Consider the following 14,460-nt stretch of genomic DNA (forward strand, 5'->3'; position numbering starts at 1 on the left):
ATTTTTAATAAAGCCCAATTGAAAAACCCAAAATGAGTAAAATGCAATTATAAAAAAAATTGCCTGAAGGTGTCCATAGCCTTTAATGTGCTTGCATCTAAATCTACCCAACCAGTCTAAAGAAAAGCTTTTCCGACGAGTGGAGACATCGCCTGACATAGTCAGATTTCCATGGCTTGTCTTGAGATGGACAATATGGATGTGGATGCTCATGTACTCTTACCTATGTTGTGTATACGAATCAATAGAATTGCTATAATTAATGCTAGATTTTATAGCCAATTTTGAAAATGTGTTTCCAAAAACATTCACTGCAAGTACAAAAAATTTACATAAGAGGAGAAAAAAGACCCGTAACCCATCCTGAGCTATCCCATAAATTGCGAAACTTACTCTTGATGTTAGGATCCACCGAGACTTCTGACATTCTCATTCCAGATTTAGCAATGGCGTATATCCGATTTTCCTGTCAGTAAATTTCACAGTAATAAACACTGAATATTGGTAAGAACAAAAATAATAAAATAAAACTTCTAGTACAACGATTATTTCAATGTCCATGCATTCATATGGCGTCGTAAGGGAGATCTATCAAACAGAAGTAAGTCCATAACCTAGACATGTCATTGGAGACTGATCAGTGGGAGGCCAGATGCTGGGAGCTCAGTCCCAGCGACCAGTGGAGAGCAGGCCTTGTTTATGAGGTCGATGTCCATTAGAATGAATGGAAATTGTCAAGTAACAGTCCCTGCTGTATATTAAGTATATTTTATTAATTTAATCTTTTATTCCTCTGATCTGATGTCTGATGGGCGGTCTGATATGAGGCTGATAGGGTCTGATGGGGTCTAATCTAAGGCTGATGGGGTCTGATCTGAGGTCTGGTGGGGGTCTAAGGCTGATGGGGAGTCTGATCTGAGGTCTGATAGGGGGGTCTGATCTGAGGCTGATTGGAGGTCTGATGAAGAATGTGGGTCTGATGAGGATTGGGGGTCTAATCTGAGGTCTGAAGGAAATTTTTTTTTTCTTATTTTCCTCATGTAAATCCTAGGTGCGTCTTATACTCCAAAAAATATGATACAACTATATCACCATCCTCAGGACAGCTATACAATTGAACCACTGCAGCGGAACAAGGGAGCCAATTTCTCCCTGTCCTGCCGTTTTCTCTCGAAGGCCACAGGCAATTAGGCTTGAGGCCTATGGAAAGTAGTATGGGTACAGATGGGTCTTAGGAAGTGCAATGTCAGATTAAGAACTGTGGGCACTACAGGTGGGTACTATAAGGAATGTAGGCACCGCGGGGGGTACCATAAGGTTTGGGCACTAGAAGGTCTGGGGCACTACAGGGAGGGAGCTCTGTTGGCGTGCTATAGAGTTGCCTTATTACTACTGGGTGCACTATGCTGGGCATTATAATTTGGCACAATATAGGAGCACTACTAATGGGCACACTTGGGGGGTATTTTCATTATTGGGGGCACTATTACTAATAAGGGCGATTGGGAGAGAATTATTGCGATTGGTGGGACTTTTCTATTACTATAGGGGGACTATCTTGGCAGTATAATTTCTGCAGTATAGTATTTGGGGACATTGGGGAGCACAGCAGGCACAGTATTGGGGGTAGCAGCAGGATGACATTGTTGTGGCATCAGGGTTGGGAGGATAATGATAGAAAAGTGAGGAACCTACAGTAACATGTCTGTGTGTCAAACTGCAGAGAGGAGACGTGGCTGAAAAAAGTTGTCTGGGGCGAATGCAGAAGATGAAAGAGAACATCTACATAGGAGGAGACGTCACCTGAGAAGCACTGGATGTGAGAGGTATGTGGTGCTGTATAGTCCTGTATGCAGCAAGTAAAATGTCTTTAGTGCTAGAGCGTGTGGGGTGGGGAGCGGGACGACTTAGAGAATTTGGCAATATACATTGAGGCTCGAGTCCCGGATCTTTAAAACCCTAGCAATGCCCCTGAATACATTGGTTCTGATACAAATCTGCATCTTGGATTCTAGAAAAACTCTAACCAACTCAGAAGAGATTGCAATAATTACCCAAGAAGGAAAACGATGTAAGGGAGGAGTTGGAGGTTTTGAACATGTAATCTTCTCTGGAGAACAAAGCACATTCTGATCTGATGTATGATTTTGTGGTACGTCATAGGAAAATAATCCTTCAACATATCCTGTATCCATTTTCTGCAAAATATTAGTAGCTTGCTCATCAACCAAATCAATGTCAGTCTCCTGTGGTCTGTAGGGCTTAACCATGCTGATAGCATTTCTGTCCTTTCCAAACATCCTATCTGAACTCATCTGAGGTTGACTCAGATGCTTCTTGGCCGTTGATGCGTTTATATTTAAAATATTAGGCGTTCGTTGCTTGGGCGATGGTAGGTTGGTGGCTGAATCCTTAGGAGTAGTACACTGAGGTCCAGGTGCTGTAGAGTTAGACACCTTAGGTGACATTGTAGAGGTAAATGCTTGGGTTGGAGTGGTGGTATCATTGGAGGAGAACGAGTGGTTGGAATCATAAGGCTGAGATTTTGAGCTTAGGTCATCAGAAGAACTGTTCTGTTTCGACCTATGACTTGAGAATGTGAAATATTTTTTGCCTCCAAAATTTATACTTTTCTGTAGTCCTTTGTGCAAAGTGTAAAGTTGAACTTGGTCACTGGTAGGGGACCCCAGATTATCATCTTCACAGGTAGAGTTGCTTTCTTCTGAAGCTGTTAGATATGTGTCACTCCCTCGTCTCTTGTTTTGGTTTCTTTCTTCTGAGGTTTGGCTGGACAATCTGGAGGCACATCTGGTATCATGAGGTTTCTTAATGTCCTCTTCAGAGCTCCAGTCGCTCACGGTAATACTAGGGATACTTGATCCCACTCTCCCATTGCCTGGTCTTTCCATGGAACCATTATTTTGTAACAATGACATTTGTGCTGCCATGGGTTCTTGCCATTGGGGACTTGTGGGGGACTTTTCATTAATACCGTTATCTATGGATGGAGTACAAATATGGAAATATCAGCAATACAGAAATTATGAAAATATCAACAGACTATATTTAAGGAAGCTATTACAAGATTATTTGTACTAAAACTGTACAGGATCCCATTAAGGAGATCTGATCACTCAACAAGATTCCTTGGAATTTCCAGTACTTTAGGACTGCAAAGACCTTTCTAAACATTTAGGGTACATTCACACGACCATGGTGCTGCTGTCCCCATGTTGTGGACTGCAAACAGCGGGTGAAAACACTGGCACCGGCTGTGTGCACTCCACATCGATGGGTCCGCTATCCACAAGAAGCGGTGAAAGATAGGACATGTCCTATCTTTTGCGGTGAGGAGGCACGGACCTGGAAGCCCACGGAAGGGTTTCCATGTGTTTCCGTGGGCTTCTGGGTCTGTGCCTCTACATCGCAAAAGATAGGACATGTCCCGTCTTTCACCACACCTTGCAGATCGAAGACCCATTGAAGTCAATGGGTCCATACCATGATCCAAAGTGCACACAGCCAGTGCCCGTGTTTTGCAGACCTGCTGTTTGCAGTGCACAACACGGGCATGGCAGCACCATGATCATGTGAATGTACCCTTACTTTAGGGTTCTTCAAACCTCATGGGTGGCTTGAGACAAGGGCTGCTCCAATCTGAAATATAGTTGTCCGCGTGACATATCCCTGCTATTAGGTGCTGAAACTAATGGCACCAGAAGGCTAAGAGAAAAAAAACTAGGGAGGGTGCTCCATTCGGTGCATCTGGCTTTCCTTTTGTCGTCACTAGCAGCTCAGGGACTGTCAATCAAACAAGAGAGGAAGGAGATGGGCAGCATTACTGGCGGAGCAATGGTGCACCAAATGAAGCAACCTGCTCACAGTACACCAAAAACCTTATTTGCATAAAATGAAAAGAAGCCGTTCTCAGAGTTAAAGGACCTTTCATGGGTCCAGGCTATAAGATAAGTAGCACGTTAGGTAGGACATAAATCAGGGATCCTATAGTGCTTACTATTATTCCTGGGCGCGACTCCGTTCGCCTGCTGTGCCCTCCGGTATTTTCCCCGCTCAGTATGCTAATTACTAGCATCGGAACAGGGAGGAGGAGACGCCAGGGTTTCTCAATGGGCGTCGCCTTCCCCCTGGCTGTAGCGCTGTCCAATCACAGCGCGGTGCGTCACAGAGAGAAAAAAACTCCCTGGCTGTGACGCTCTGCGCTGCGATTGGACAGCGCTACAGCCAGGGAGAAGGAGTAGCCCACTGAGAAACACTCAGTCTCCTGCTCATTGTTCCGATACTCCTCATTATAATACAAGGTGCCAAAATCAATGGGGGGCCACAGCGGACGAACGGGGGGGTATTAAAAAAAACAAAAACAAAAAACAGCCATGGCATCAGTGGGGGCCGCCCTATAAGGTAAAGCACCCTAATTCGACTTTTGCAAAACTGATGAAAGGTCCTCTTTAAAGGACCGCAGTTTCACAATAAAGGTATAGTGGTTATGCTTTATGGAGGTACTGTATGCTTACTTTGTGACCGATTTTGCAGGTGACAGACTCCTTATAGTACATTCCTATGCTCTTTGCGTGGACTGGCTAGTGGTCAGAATATAAATAAATGTACACACAAGTAAATAAGCAGGTGTGCGAGAGTCTTACCCTCACTATGGTCATTAGCATCACTGGGCAGCTTGTTGCTGTTTTCATCTTTTTTGGACTCCATCTGTGGACTTTTTGCTCGGTTTTGAAGGCAGCCAAAGGCGAGGCCGCTCAGACGCTGACCTTCAGCTTGCTTTGGCGTGGAGCAGACTGGTGACTTCTTACTTTTTGGATCTAAGAAATATAACACAAGATGAGTTATATATAAACTAATACATTAAGCAGAGATAACAATTGTTTCTCCCCATAGGTAAGTGGCGACATGCTGTATCATCGATCGACATTAAGAAAGGGCTCATGCTCATGACCATATCCGTTTTGCGGTCCACAAATCACGGATCCGCAAAACACAGATCCCAGCCGTGTGCATGCTGCCGTTTTCTTTTTCGCTTCAATAGAAATGTCTTTTGTCTGCAAAACGGACAAGAACAGGACATGCTCTGTCTTTTTTGCCGGGCCGCGGAACGGACGTGCAGATGCAGACAACACAATGAATCGGACGTGCAGATGCAGACAACACAATGAATTGGTCTGCATCTGATCCGCTGAAATCTCAGATTGGATCCGGACCAAACATATGGTTGTGTGCATGAGCTCTTACAGGCAGAAAATCTGCTCAATCAAAAATGCCCATAGCCAAAATTCACAAACAAACTTTTTTTTATATAAACTGGAAAACCAAGAATAAATGATACGGATATGCACTATATATACAACATCCTTGTGATACTAATATTCAAACATTAGCAGCATTTACTATGGACTGTAAGGTGATAATTATAACCCTAATAACCTACACAAACACCTCCAACTTCAACTTTTTATTTCAGACATTTGATAAAAGTGTCCGAACAGAAATTCGCTTATTTTTGGCATATTTGTGGCACAGATTGCGGCACAAAGGTTATCTGCGACTTTTCCCCGCTCACGCCAGATCTAAAAAAGGGGAAGTGACGTAGGCGGGTAAGGGCCCTTCTCATTTACCATTTTCTTTGCATGTTTTAGGCGTAGAAAATAGTCTAAATTTAGGACAGAAAGGAAGCTAGCGTAGATTTAGACTGGCCGTGGATGCGCCAAAGTTAGGGCTCCTGCACACGAACGTATTTTATTTCCGTTTCCGTTCCATTTTTGCAGTTTCCGTTTGCAGTCCGCATGGGGAACCATTCATTTCAATGGTTCCGCAAAAAAAACCAGAATGTACTCCGTATGCATTCCGTTTCCGTATTTCCGTATATCCGTTCTGCTAAAGGATAGAACTTGTCCTACTATTGTCCTCATAACGGACAAGCTGTTCCGTTCTGCAAAATACGGAATGCACGCGGGCGTCATCCGTATTCTTTGCGGATCCGTTTTTTGCGGACCGCAAAATACATACGGTCGTGTGCAAGAAGGGCTCATGCACACGAACATATTTTCTTTCCGCTTCCGTTCCGTTTTTTTTTTTTGCGGACCGTATGCAGAACCATTCACTTCAATGGGGCTGTAGAAAATACGGAAGTTACTCCGTGTGCATTCCATTTATGTTTGTCCGCATTGCCGTTTCGCAAAAAAGTTGTGCATGTCCTATTATTGTCCGCAAATCAAGGTCCAAGGCCCCATTCAAGTCAATGGGTCCGCAAAAAAAATGGAATGGACACGGAACACATCCGTATGTCATCCGTATTTTGCGGATCCATACTGTAGAAATGATATGCCCAGCCCAGATTGCTCATGTGTTTGGTGATTAATAAGTTACTGTTTCCGCTTGCAATCCGCAAAAAACTGAACAAATATGGAAACCATACGGATATGTTTTGTGGAATAACGGAACGGAAGAGGGCTTAAACAGAGGGGAAAAAAACTCAGATGCGGAAAAACTGATCCGTGAAAAACGGACCACAAAACAACAACGGTCGTGTGCATGAGCCGCCAGTGCAGGGTGTCGGTCTTAATAAATAACCCCCATTGTTTTTCGATAGGTTAGCCAAATTGTGGTGGCACTCAGACCAAGGACGAATATATAACGTCTAAGAATTAATAAAAAAAAATGAAAAGGTATGTCGTCTGCAATCCATCGATGCAGCCACAGAGACCAAATAAGTTGCTAAATTAAAGAGTCAAATAAACTGCCTCCGAGCTCCGAGCCTGCAGCATCGGAATATTGAGAATTCAGTTCCTTCCAGTAAAATCCACTCGCTACCCTTTTATGACCAGTGGAAAAATGATGTGCAGAAGAAAAATCTTCAATCTGTGCTTTTGCCGTTCCTCACGGTGTGCCCCCACGGTAGGAATATTCCTGTAATAGGAGGAGACATAAGGCAGACACCTCCAGTACACTGTAGGTGCCCCAGGTGAAGCTGTCTGAAGACGAAACCCAGGGTCGGCCTGATGTTCACCCTGCCACATAGTTTTAAGACCATAAGTGCTTTTCTATCTTAATTTTCTCAGTATATGAAATAAATCTCTGCTTTGGTTCTATACTGGAGGTGTCTACACTATGGGGGAAGATTTATTACAACTGGTGTAAAATAAAACAGGGTTAGTTGTCCATAGCAACCAATCAGATTCCACCTTTTATTTTCCAAAGGAGCTCTGAAAAATGAAAGGTGGAATCTGATTGGTTGCTATGGGCAACTAATCCAGTTTTCCTTTACACCAGTTTTGATAAATCTCCCCCTATGTCTCCTCTTTTGAGGGTGTGCTGTGTACAAGCGAAGGGACAAAAACGCAGATTAAAGACCTTATTTTTTTATTTTATTTTTTTTAAGAAATCCATACTTACCTGATTACCTCTGCTCCCTGGCTCCTGGACTGCACTTCCACCGTCTGTCAACTTCCTGCACGGATGGGGTCACGTGTGCTGCTCCAACCACAGAATGGCCTCAGGGATGACATGTCAGCCAGTTATAGGCCTTAGTAGTGTCATGTCCCTAAATGGCACAAGGCAAAGTAGTGGGGACACAACACCACTGAGGCCTATGTAATGTCCCGTAGTGCCATTACCACTCCTTGGCACCTTGCTACCACTTCCTATAGGCTAACATAAATGTCATCTAATGCAGTAATGTACTTATCTTCACCGTGTGTGTAATTATTCATGTAAAACTGTTATGTTCATGTGATGTGCCTGGTCCGCCAGCAGGTGGAAGCAAACACTTGGCAGAGCACTAGCAGAGTCTGGGACTTTTCCTTCCAGTCTCTATCCCTCTCTCAGAGAGAGGAGAAGTTAGCTAGACAGAGTGGAGTGTTTTTTTTACCCCTGGAAGGGGAAGGAGGTAGACCTCATCCCTCCTGGACGAGCTGGCCTGTCTTAGCCAACCTTATCACTAGAGGTTGTGCATTTTGGTTGCATGTCCCCTCCTGGGCTTGCTTTGCCTTCTTCCAAGCCAAGCTAAAGCCAGAGCTTAAGGTATTCAAAGCTAGGACAAGAAGTTCCTAGGATTGCCTACAGTAAGAGACTACTATTGCTAACATAGCTGAGCTGAGAGAGCTACACTAAGGAAACAGCAGAGAGGAGTTTGTTTTGCAGAGAGAGTACTTGCCTGCCATTTGCCTGCTGAAACATATTGGAGACCAAGATAAAGTCTGGAAATTGTATGGATTACCGTTTATTACAAGTAAAGCAACTGTTCCACCGTTTACCAAGTCCGGACTCGACTTTGTTCTACACCACCCAAGTTATTAACTCCTTTTGCACTGCTTCGGACCACACTACGGGATCTACCTGTATTCAGGTAGGAGCACCGTGACAAAGTGCTACACAACGTCTCCAGGGATATTGTGGCCTATTTAACACCACTCTGGCCTTCCTACACTGGGTACCACCTATACCATCACTACAAAGGGAGTCTTGTGCTTCCTGTTGCTTCACCGCAACTGGCGTCACGACTACTTACTGTAACAGAGGGACATATAATTGTAAAAACCTCTTGGAGCGGTAAGGGATCCCCCAGGCGTATGTAGTGGGCTCGTTGCACCTATAATTGTCTGCAGGGAGCTTGTGACCCAGTACATGCAACAAAGTAACAGACGGGACATGAAGTGCCGTGCAGACAGCCTGGGAGCCAGGGAATCGAAACTGAGTGGAAGGGAGCAGGTAAGTATGGATTTCTTCACAGGTCCGGCTGGACAATCTTGGATAACCCCTTTAATCTACTTTTCCACTGCATGGTACCAGCTCTACTCTACTCTACTCGTCATTACTCGGTTTTGGTACCAAAAGGTTTGCTTTCTGCTGTGAATATTGCACCCCTTAATGTAGCTGGTAGTGGTACAGTGATGATTGTCTTGGATAAATCACTAGTCAGTGGTGTGCACACGTGACCTTCATGGTACCAGACGGGCTCACTTGGAACCTCCTCGGATGTGGTACCAGGTACTATCTGCAACTAAGGTCTAGTCCAAAGACGGAAACACAGAGTAAATTCGAGCACAGCTGATCCCGTGCAGTGGAAAAGGGGCTATATCAGATGCTGCATGCTTCCATCTGTTTTCCATCTACAGGTCACATTTAGGTGCACCTGTGAAGCCTGGGCTATATCAGCCAGTCTTGAGTGGGACTCGCAGACTCCTCCCTCCTCCAATTGCAAGCATGGCTACATGCTGGAGGTAACTGGTGAGTTGTTTGTGAGTCGGCCTCATGCTCCTGTAATTTGCCCACTGGCTCCTGGTATTGCCCATACGGCTCAGTTAGGAGAGTGTTAGGTCCCGGGCTACTTGAGAAACCTTGGCGTGGTGCCCGGGCTTAGACATGTCCTACACCGTAGGACATGTTGACTAATCTCTCAATTTTAAAATCAGTTTGAGGGTTTAGTAAGACCGCAGAGTGCACCTGTCTTTGCTATTATTTTTGTTATAATGCTTCCAGAGGGGAACAAGCCTGGTACGTCAGCATACTGTATTAGCAAAAAATTGGTTATTACCTTGTGATTTGGAGCGCAAGGAAATTATTTCTTCACTGAAACTTTTGTTGATGAAGCGAAGATTTTGATTCTCAGTCTCCAGCTGAATTAAAATGAGAAGATTGTTAGTGAGGTTCTCAACAATTCCTGACAACTGCATAAAGAGGACAAAGTCTTTATTTGGGAATCCATACATTTTTGCAAGCCATCTAGAGAATGGTGAGAATAGAGAATCGTCAGACTATTGACAGACCTCGTGTTCAGTAAGGTAAACACTTCATGAATGCATAATTATGATTAGACCCCCTTCATGAAGTACTAGTTGATGCAGGACCCGATGCTTCATAAAGAAATTAAGTGAAAGGGGTTCTGCAGGACATTTAGACTGATGACCTGCAGCGTTTGGTGGGAGATGATCTTAAATGAGACAAGCTGCAGAACCAACATATTCATACTTAGCAACTCTCTCGGAACGTGCGGTAGGCTTTCAGAAAAAAGGGAAAAGTTGGCAAATCTCCCAGGTGCTGGAAAAGCCTCCATGATCAGAGGTTAGCCCCTAGGCTTGTGTGTCTCCAGGGCCGCATCATCAGACACAGTGCTGGGGTAAAATACAGAATAAGGGCTTGTTCACACGAACGTAAGGGCTCCGTGCCCGTGCTGTGGACCGTGAGGCAGCCGCATGCGGATCGCAGACCCATTCACTTGAATGGGGTCCACGATCCGTCAGTTCCGCAAAAAGATAGGACAAGTTCCATCTTTTTGCGGAACAGAAGCACGAATGGAACACCACAGAAGCACTCCGTAGTGCTTCCGTGGGGTTTCGTTCCATGCTTCCGTTCCGCACCGCAGCTCCGGATTTGCGGACCCACTCAAGTGAATGGGTCCGCATCCGTGATGCGGAATGCACATGGCTGGTGACCCGTGCATTGCGGAACCGCCGTATGCGGCCCGAAATACAGCCACGGGTGCACTACGGACATGTGAAGAAGCCCTACGGGAGAGGTGCCAACCTGGATAAATGGGTGTGGTATACATTAAAGGGGATGTAGCTTTGCGAAAGGAGTAGAATCTAGCCCTGAATTATTTTTTGGCGCGCCACACTCCCTATCCTGCCACGACCCTGCCAAAAAAAGCTGGCAATTATGCATGAAATACCCTTTATTCACACTATTTTGATGGGTGAGGGTTTCAGAGGTTAACTCCCTGTAAAGTAACTTTACTGGAATCACTAGAAAACAATTCAGCAGTTCCTTTAAGGCACCAACAGTTCACTGTTCAATGCACATAAAACATCATCATCAATGGCTGTAGCTTCTCCACTAGCTCTCCTCATCTTCCCCTTGCAGTCCTGGCATGTCCTGGGCACTATTCATTAGGGGCACTCCTCCCCAGCCTCCCTCCTGGCCCATGCATGGACAAAACTCTTCTAGGGTCCTCATGGGCTGACTCCTCCAATGGCAGGAACTGGGCTGTACTTCAGTGCACTCCCTTGACTCCTCCCAGGTGGGTCACATTATCAACAACCTATGCACCCATGCTGGCAAGTGCTCCTTCCCTTTCTAATATGGCACCTGCATGCGTCCTTGCCATCCCAGCAGCTGGTTGCGCCGCTCTTCCCACTCCATCATGGCATTTAAATATCACACATTAAATATAACATATAACGTTACCTACTGTCACGATCAGTGTGAGGAAAAACTCCACACTAAACACAGGAGGGAAGGGGAACAATAACTGGGCCTGGAAACTAGGGAAGGAACAGGTCACCTCCTAAACAACCCTAATTCGGGCCCTGACTACCTATCAATATGAATAGACCTTGAAGGTAGGAATATTCATATGCTGGATACCTGGGCCCTTATATCCCTATAGGCCCTGGAATAAGGTTAGGACCAGAGACAACCCATTCCTCCCCAGATGGACGAATGGAAGTATCTGTCTCAGGCCCAGATACAAACAACAGGGAATATAACAAACACAAAACAATAAGAAAAGACAAGACTTATCTGAAAGTAGAAAATTGGCAACTCTAGAAGCACCACAGAGTACAACCGACCAGCTAGTTAGAAGGCAGGAAGAAAATCTATAAACCGCACCTCCAAGAGTGAGAAGCGGCTACTTATGGGAAAAGTAAATTACCAACAAGCAACACCTGAAGCAAGGGGTGTGACATTCACCAAAAAACAGACACAATAAGATCCACAGTGAACTTGTCAATTTAATCCACGAGTTGCCAGTCTCTCCGATCTCCTGGTACCTACACTACAAGGCGTTGAATTTACACAATAAAACAGCATGCAATGGAACAAAAGGAAGGGGTCCTCCTCTGCCCCCCCCCCCCACACACACACACAATCCATTGTTGGCTTATCCTAAGTCCTTGAAAATCCCTGGCCAGGGTTGCCAACAAGTATTTTTCTTGTTTCTGGACAACTTATTCCAAATTGGAAAGCCATAATGAGTGATAAATATTATAATAAGTAATTCATGTATATAGCTCAATATACTGATAAGAACACATTACCAGCATTTATTCTGAGCTGTAAAATAATGATAATTACCACCAAAATAATCAAGTCAAGAACCTCCAGTCTCAAAAAAATCACGGAAAAATCTATTTTTTTTCACAGACACACGAAAAAAGTCTTCTATTTTTACCGGCTGTCCAGAAATTTCCGGTTGGGAACCATGCTGTAGGCTCTCATGACATGTCGGCTTTACCGAGTACTTGTATTCCCCATGAAATACAGATTCTGGAGCATGTTTTATTAGATCTCTGTGTTCTCTGTCATTCCTCCTAGAAATGTATTAAGAAACTGACAAATTGGATGTTATCATTCCCTGTATCAAAGGAATCTGTCCTTTAGGATTTCCATCAGATAGGCATTTTGTATCTTTTTTTAAAGGCCTTTTCTGGGGGTAAAATACTGTTGACCCATCCTCAGGATAGGTCATCAATATCTGATCGGTTGGGGTCTGACTCACAGCACCCCCCACAGATCAACAGTTTGAACGGGCTGCAGCACTTTGGCGAGCACCAAAGCCTCTCCCTAGGTCAGTGGCGTCATGTTCATCGGTCACATGGCCTATTTGCAGCTCATTCCCTTTCAAGTGAGTGGACCTGAGCTGCACAGCACAGCTGCAATCCAATGGACGGCGCTGTACGTGGTAAGCTGTAAGGAGGCTGTGGCCTCTTCAAAAAGCTAATCGTCAGGGATGTCGTTATTGATGACACCAGTTATGAATGACCTATCCTGAGGCCATCAATATCGAACTCTGGAAAACCCCTATAACTTTCCGTATTGTGGATGTAGTACGAAAACACCCCATGGTTTTACTGAGCCAAACTTACAGCATAGAGATGCAACGTGCAATAAATCTGGTTCAGAAGACCTGTTAGAGGTCCGTATGTTACATGCAGTTACAATATACCCGTGTAAACGAGGCCTAATATTGGAAAATGTATTTTTGCCTTTATGAAAACTGTGACGTTCAACATGATAAACCAAAGTGAGTAAAGGGAGGCAGTAATGCCCCTGTAGCTTCAGTGCTGTCAGAGGCTAGATTGACGCAATGTGACTGTACGTATCGGGTAATAATACGGATAGAGTAATTCTGCACACACCTCTCTCAGCTTTCCCGTCACCCAGTCTTTAATTTTTGCTGCTTTGTCCTCTATAATTTTTGCTTCCTGCAACCGTATTTGTTTCTGCGAGGAATGCACAGAAAAATTTATTACATTACATGAGCATAACCTGCATTGCGTAGAACATTGTGCTCCTCTTCCGCACCCTTTCTTCATAATGTCTGCCACTCGTTTGCTCACACACCTCTCATGCTGCAAAGACTGAACTGATGCAACCCGAGTTGCAGATGTAGTGATGCACAGAACTGAGCTCAATACAAAGTAGAGTATGACTTCACCAATTACACTATAAATCTCTACAAGGTAAGATACCTGTAGGCCATTTTAGGAAGGTCAGTTCTCCTACAGCTGACCCCTACGCAGCCATATATACTATCATGTTTAAAGGGAGTATTTCAGCAGTTTTGATAAGGTAGGGGCAGGGAAGAGCACAATAAACATATCTTTTGTGGAGCTTTAATTATCAGGAGTAGTGTGAATATGAAGTTTTATTCTGCCAATTTTATTCTGCCATTTTAGGAAGGTCAGTTCTCCTACAGCTGACCCCTACGCAGCCATATATACTATCATGTTTAAAGGGAGTATTTCAACAGTTTTGATAAGGTAGGGGAAGGGAAGAGCACAATAAACATATCTTTTGTGGAGCTTTAAGTAGTGTGAATATGAAGTTTTATTCTGCCAGATGCTCCTTAAAGGGCATCCGTCGGCAGAGTTGTACCTATGAAACTGGCTGACCTGCTGCTTGGCAGCTGAAGACATCTGTGTTGGTCCCATTTTATATGCAAATGAGCCTCTAGGAACAATGGGAGCATTTCCGCTACACCTAGAGCCTCTGCTCTCTCTGCAACTGCTGCACCCTCTGCTCTTTGATTGACAGGGACAGGCAGTATAATAGTAATTATGCCTGCCTGGCCCTGTCAGCCATAGTGCAGACGGTACGACAGTTGCAGAGAGCAGAGAGAGCAGAGCCTCTAGGCGTAATTGCAACGCCCCCTTTGCTCTTAGAGGCTCATTTGCATAGATGAAAACATAATTTCATAGGTACAAATCTGCTGACAGATGCATTTTAAATGCCGGGGAGAAAATTTTTCCTTTGACGTGTTCTCTGCATTGAGCTACTTCACAGTCCCTATCCCGTTTTGAGTGACAGCTGTAGCATCCAATCAGGAGACCACTACAACTATCACTGAGAGCAGAAAGGAGGAGCAGTGAAGCAGCCCAGTGCAGAGAGAACTTCACTGTGAAACTGCACCGCCTGGGAGCAGAACCTGAC

At 44.6% G+C, this 14,460-nt stretch overlaps 1 protein-coding gene across 2 annotated transcripts in view; it reads right to left on the reverse strand.

Moving 5' to 3' along the window:
- The window catches only part of PLEKHH2 (pleckstrin homology, MyTH4 and FERM domain containing H2), a 165,360-nt gene that overhangs the window by 49,741 nt on the left and 101,159 nt on the right, over positions 1 to 14,460 (reverse strand). Inside the window, exons 5-9 of one of the 2 annotated variants that reach the window (XM_040430337.1) lie at positions 13,167 to 13,250; positions 9,563 to 9,644; positions 4,662 to 4,835; positions 2,055 to 2,998; positions 394 to 466 (exon numbers count right to left, since the gene is read on the reverse strand). In XM_040430337.1, coding sequence (XP_040286271.1) covers positions 394 to 466; positions 2,055 to 2,998; positions 4,662 to 4,835; positions 9,563 to 9,644; positions 13,167 to 13,250 — 1,357 coding nt within the window. The remainder of the gene's footprint in view (positions 1 to 393; positions 467 to 2,054; positions 2,999 to 4,661; positions 4,836 to 9,562; positions 9,645 to 13,166; positions 13,251 to 14,460) is intronic. The other variant, XM_040430338.1, reaches the window with a different exon arrangement.

Source organism: Bufo bufo, chromosome 4 (assembly GCF_905171765.1).
Source record: "Bufo bufo chromosome 4, aBufBuf1.1, whole genome shotgun sequence".
Classification (NCBI taxonomy): Eukaryota; Metazoa; Chordata; class Amphibia; order Anura; family Bufonidae; genus Bufo; species Bufo bufo.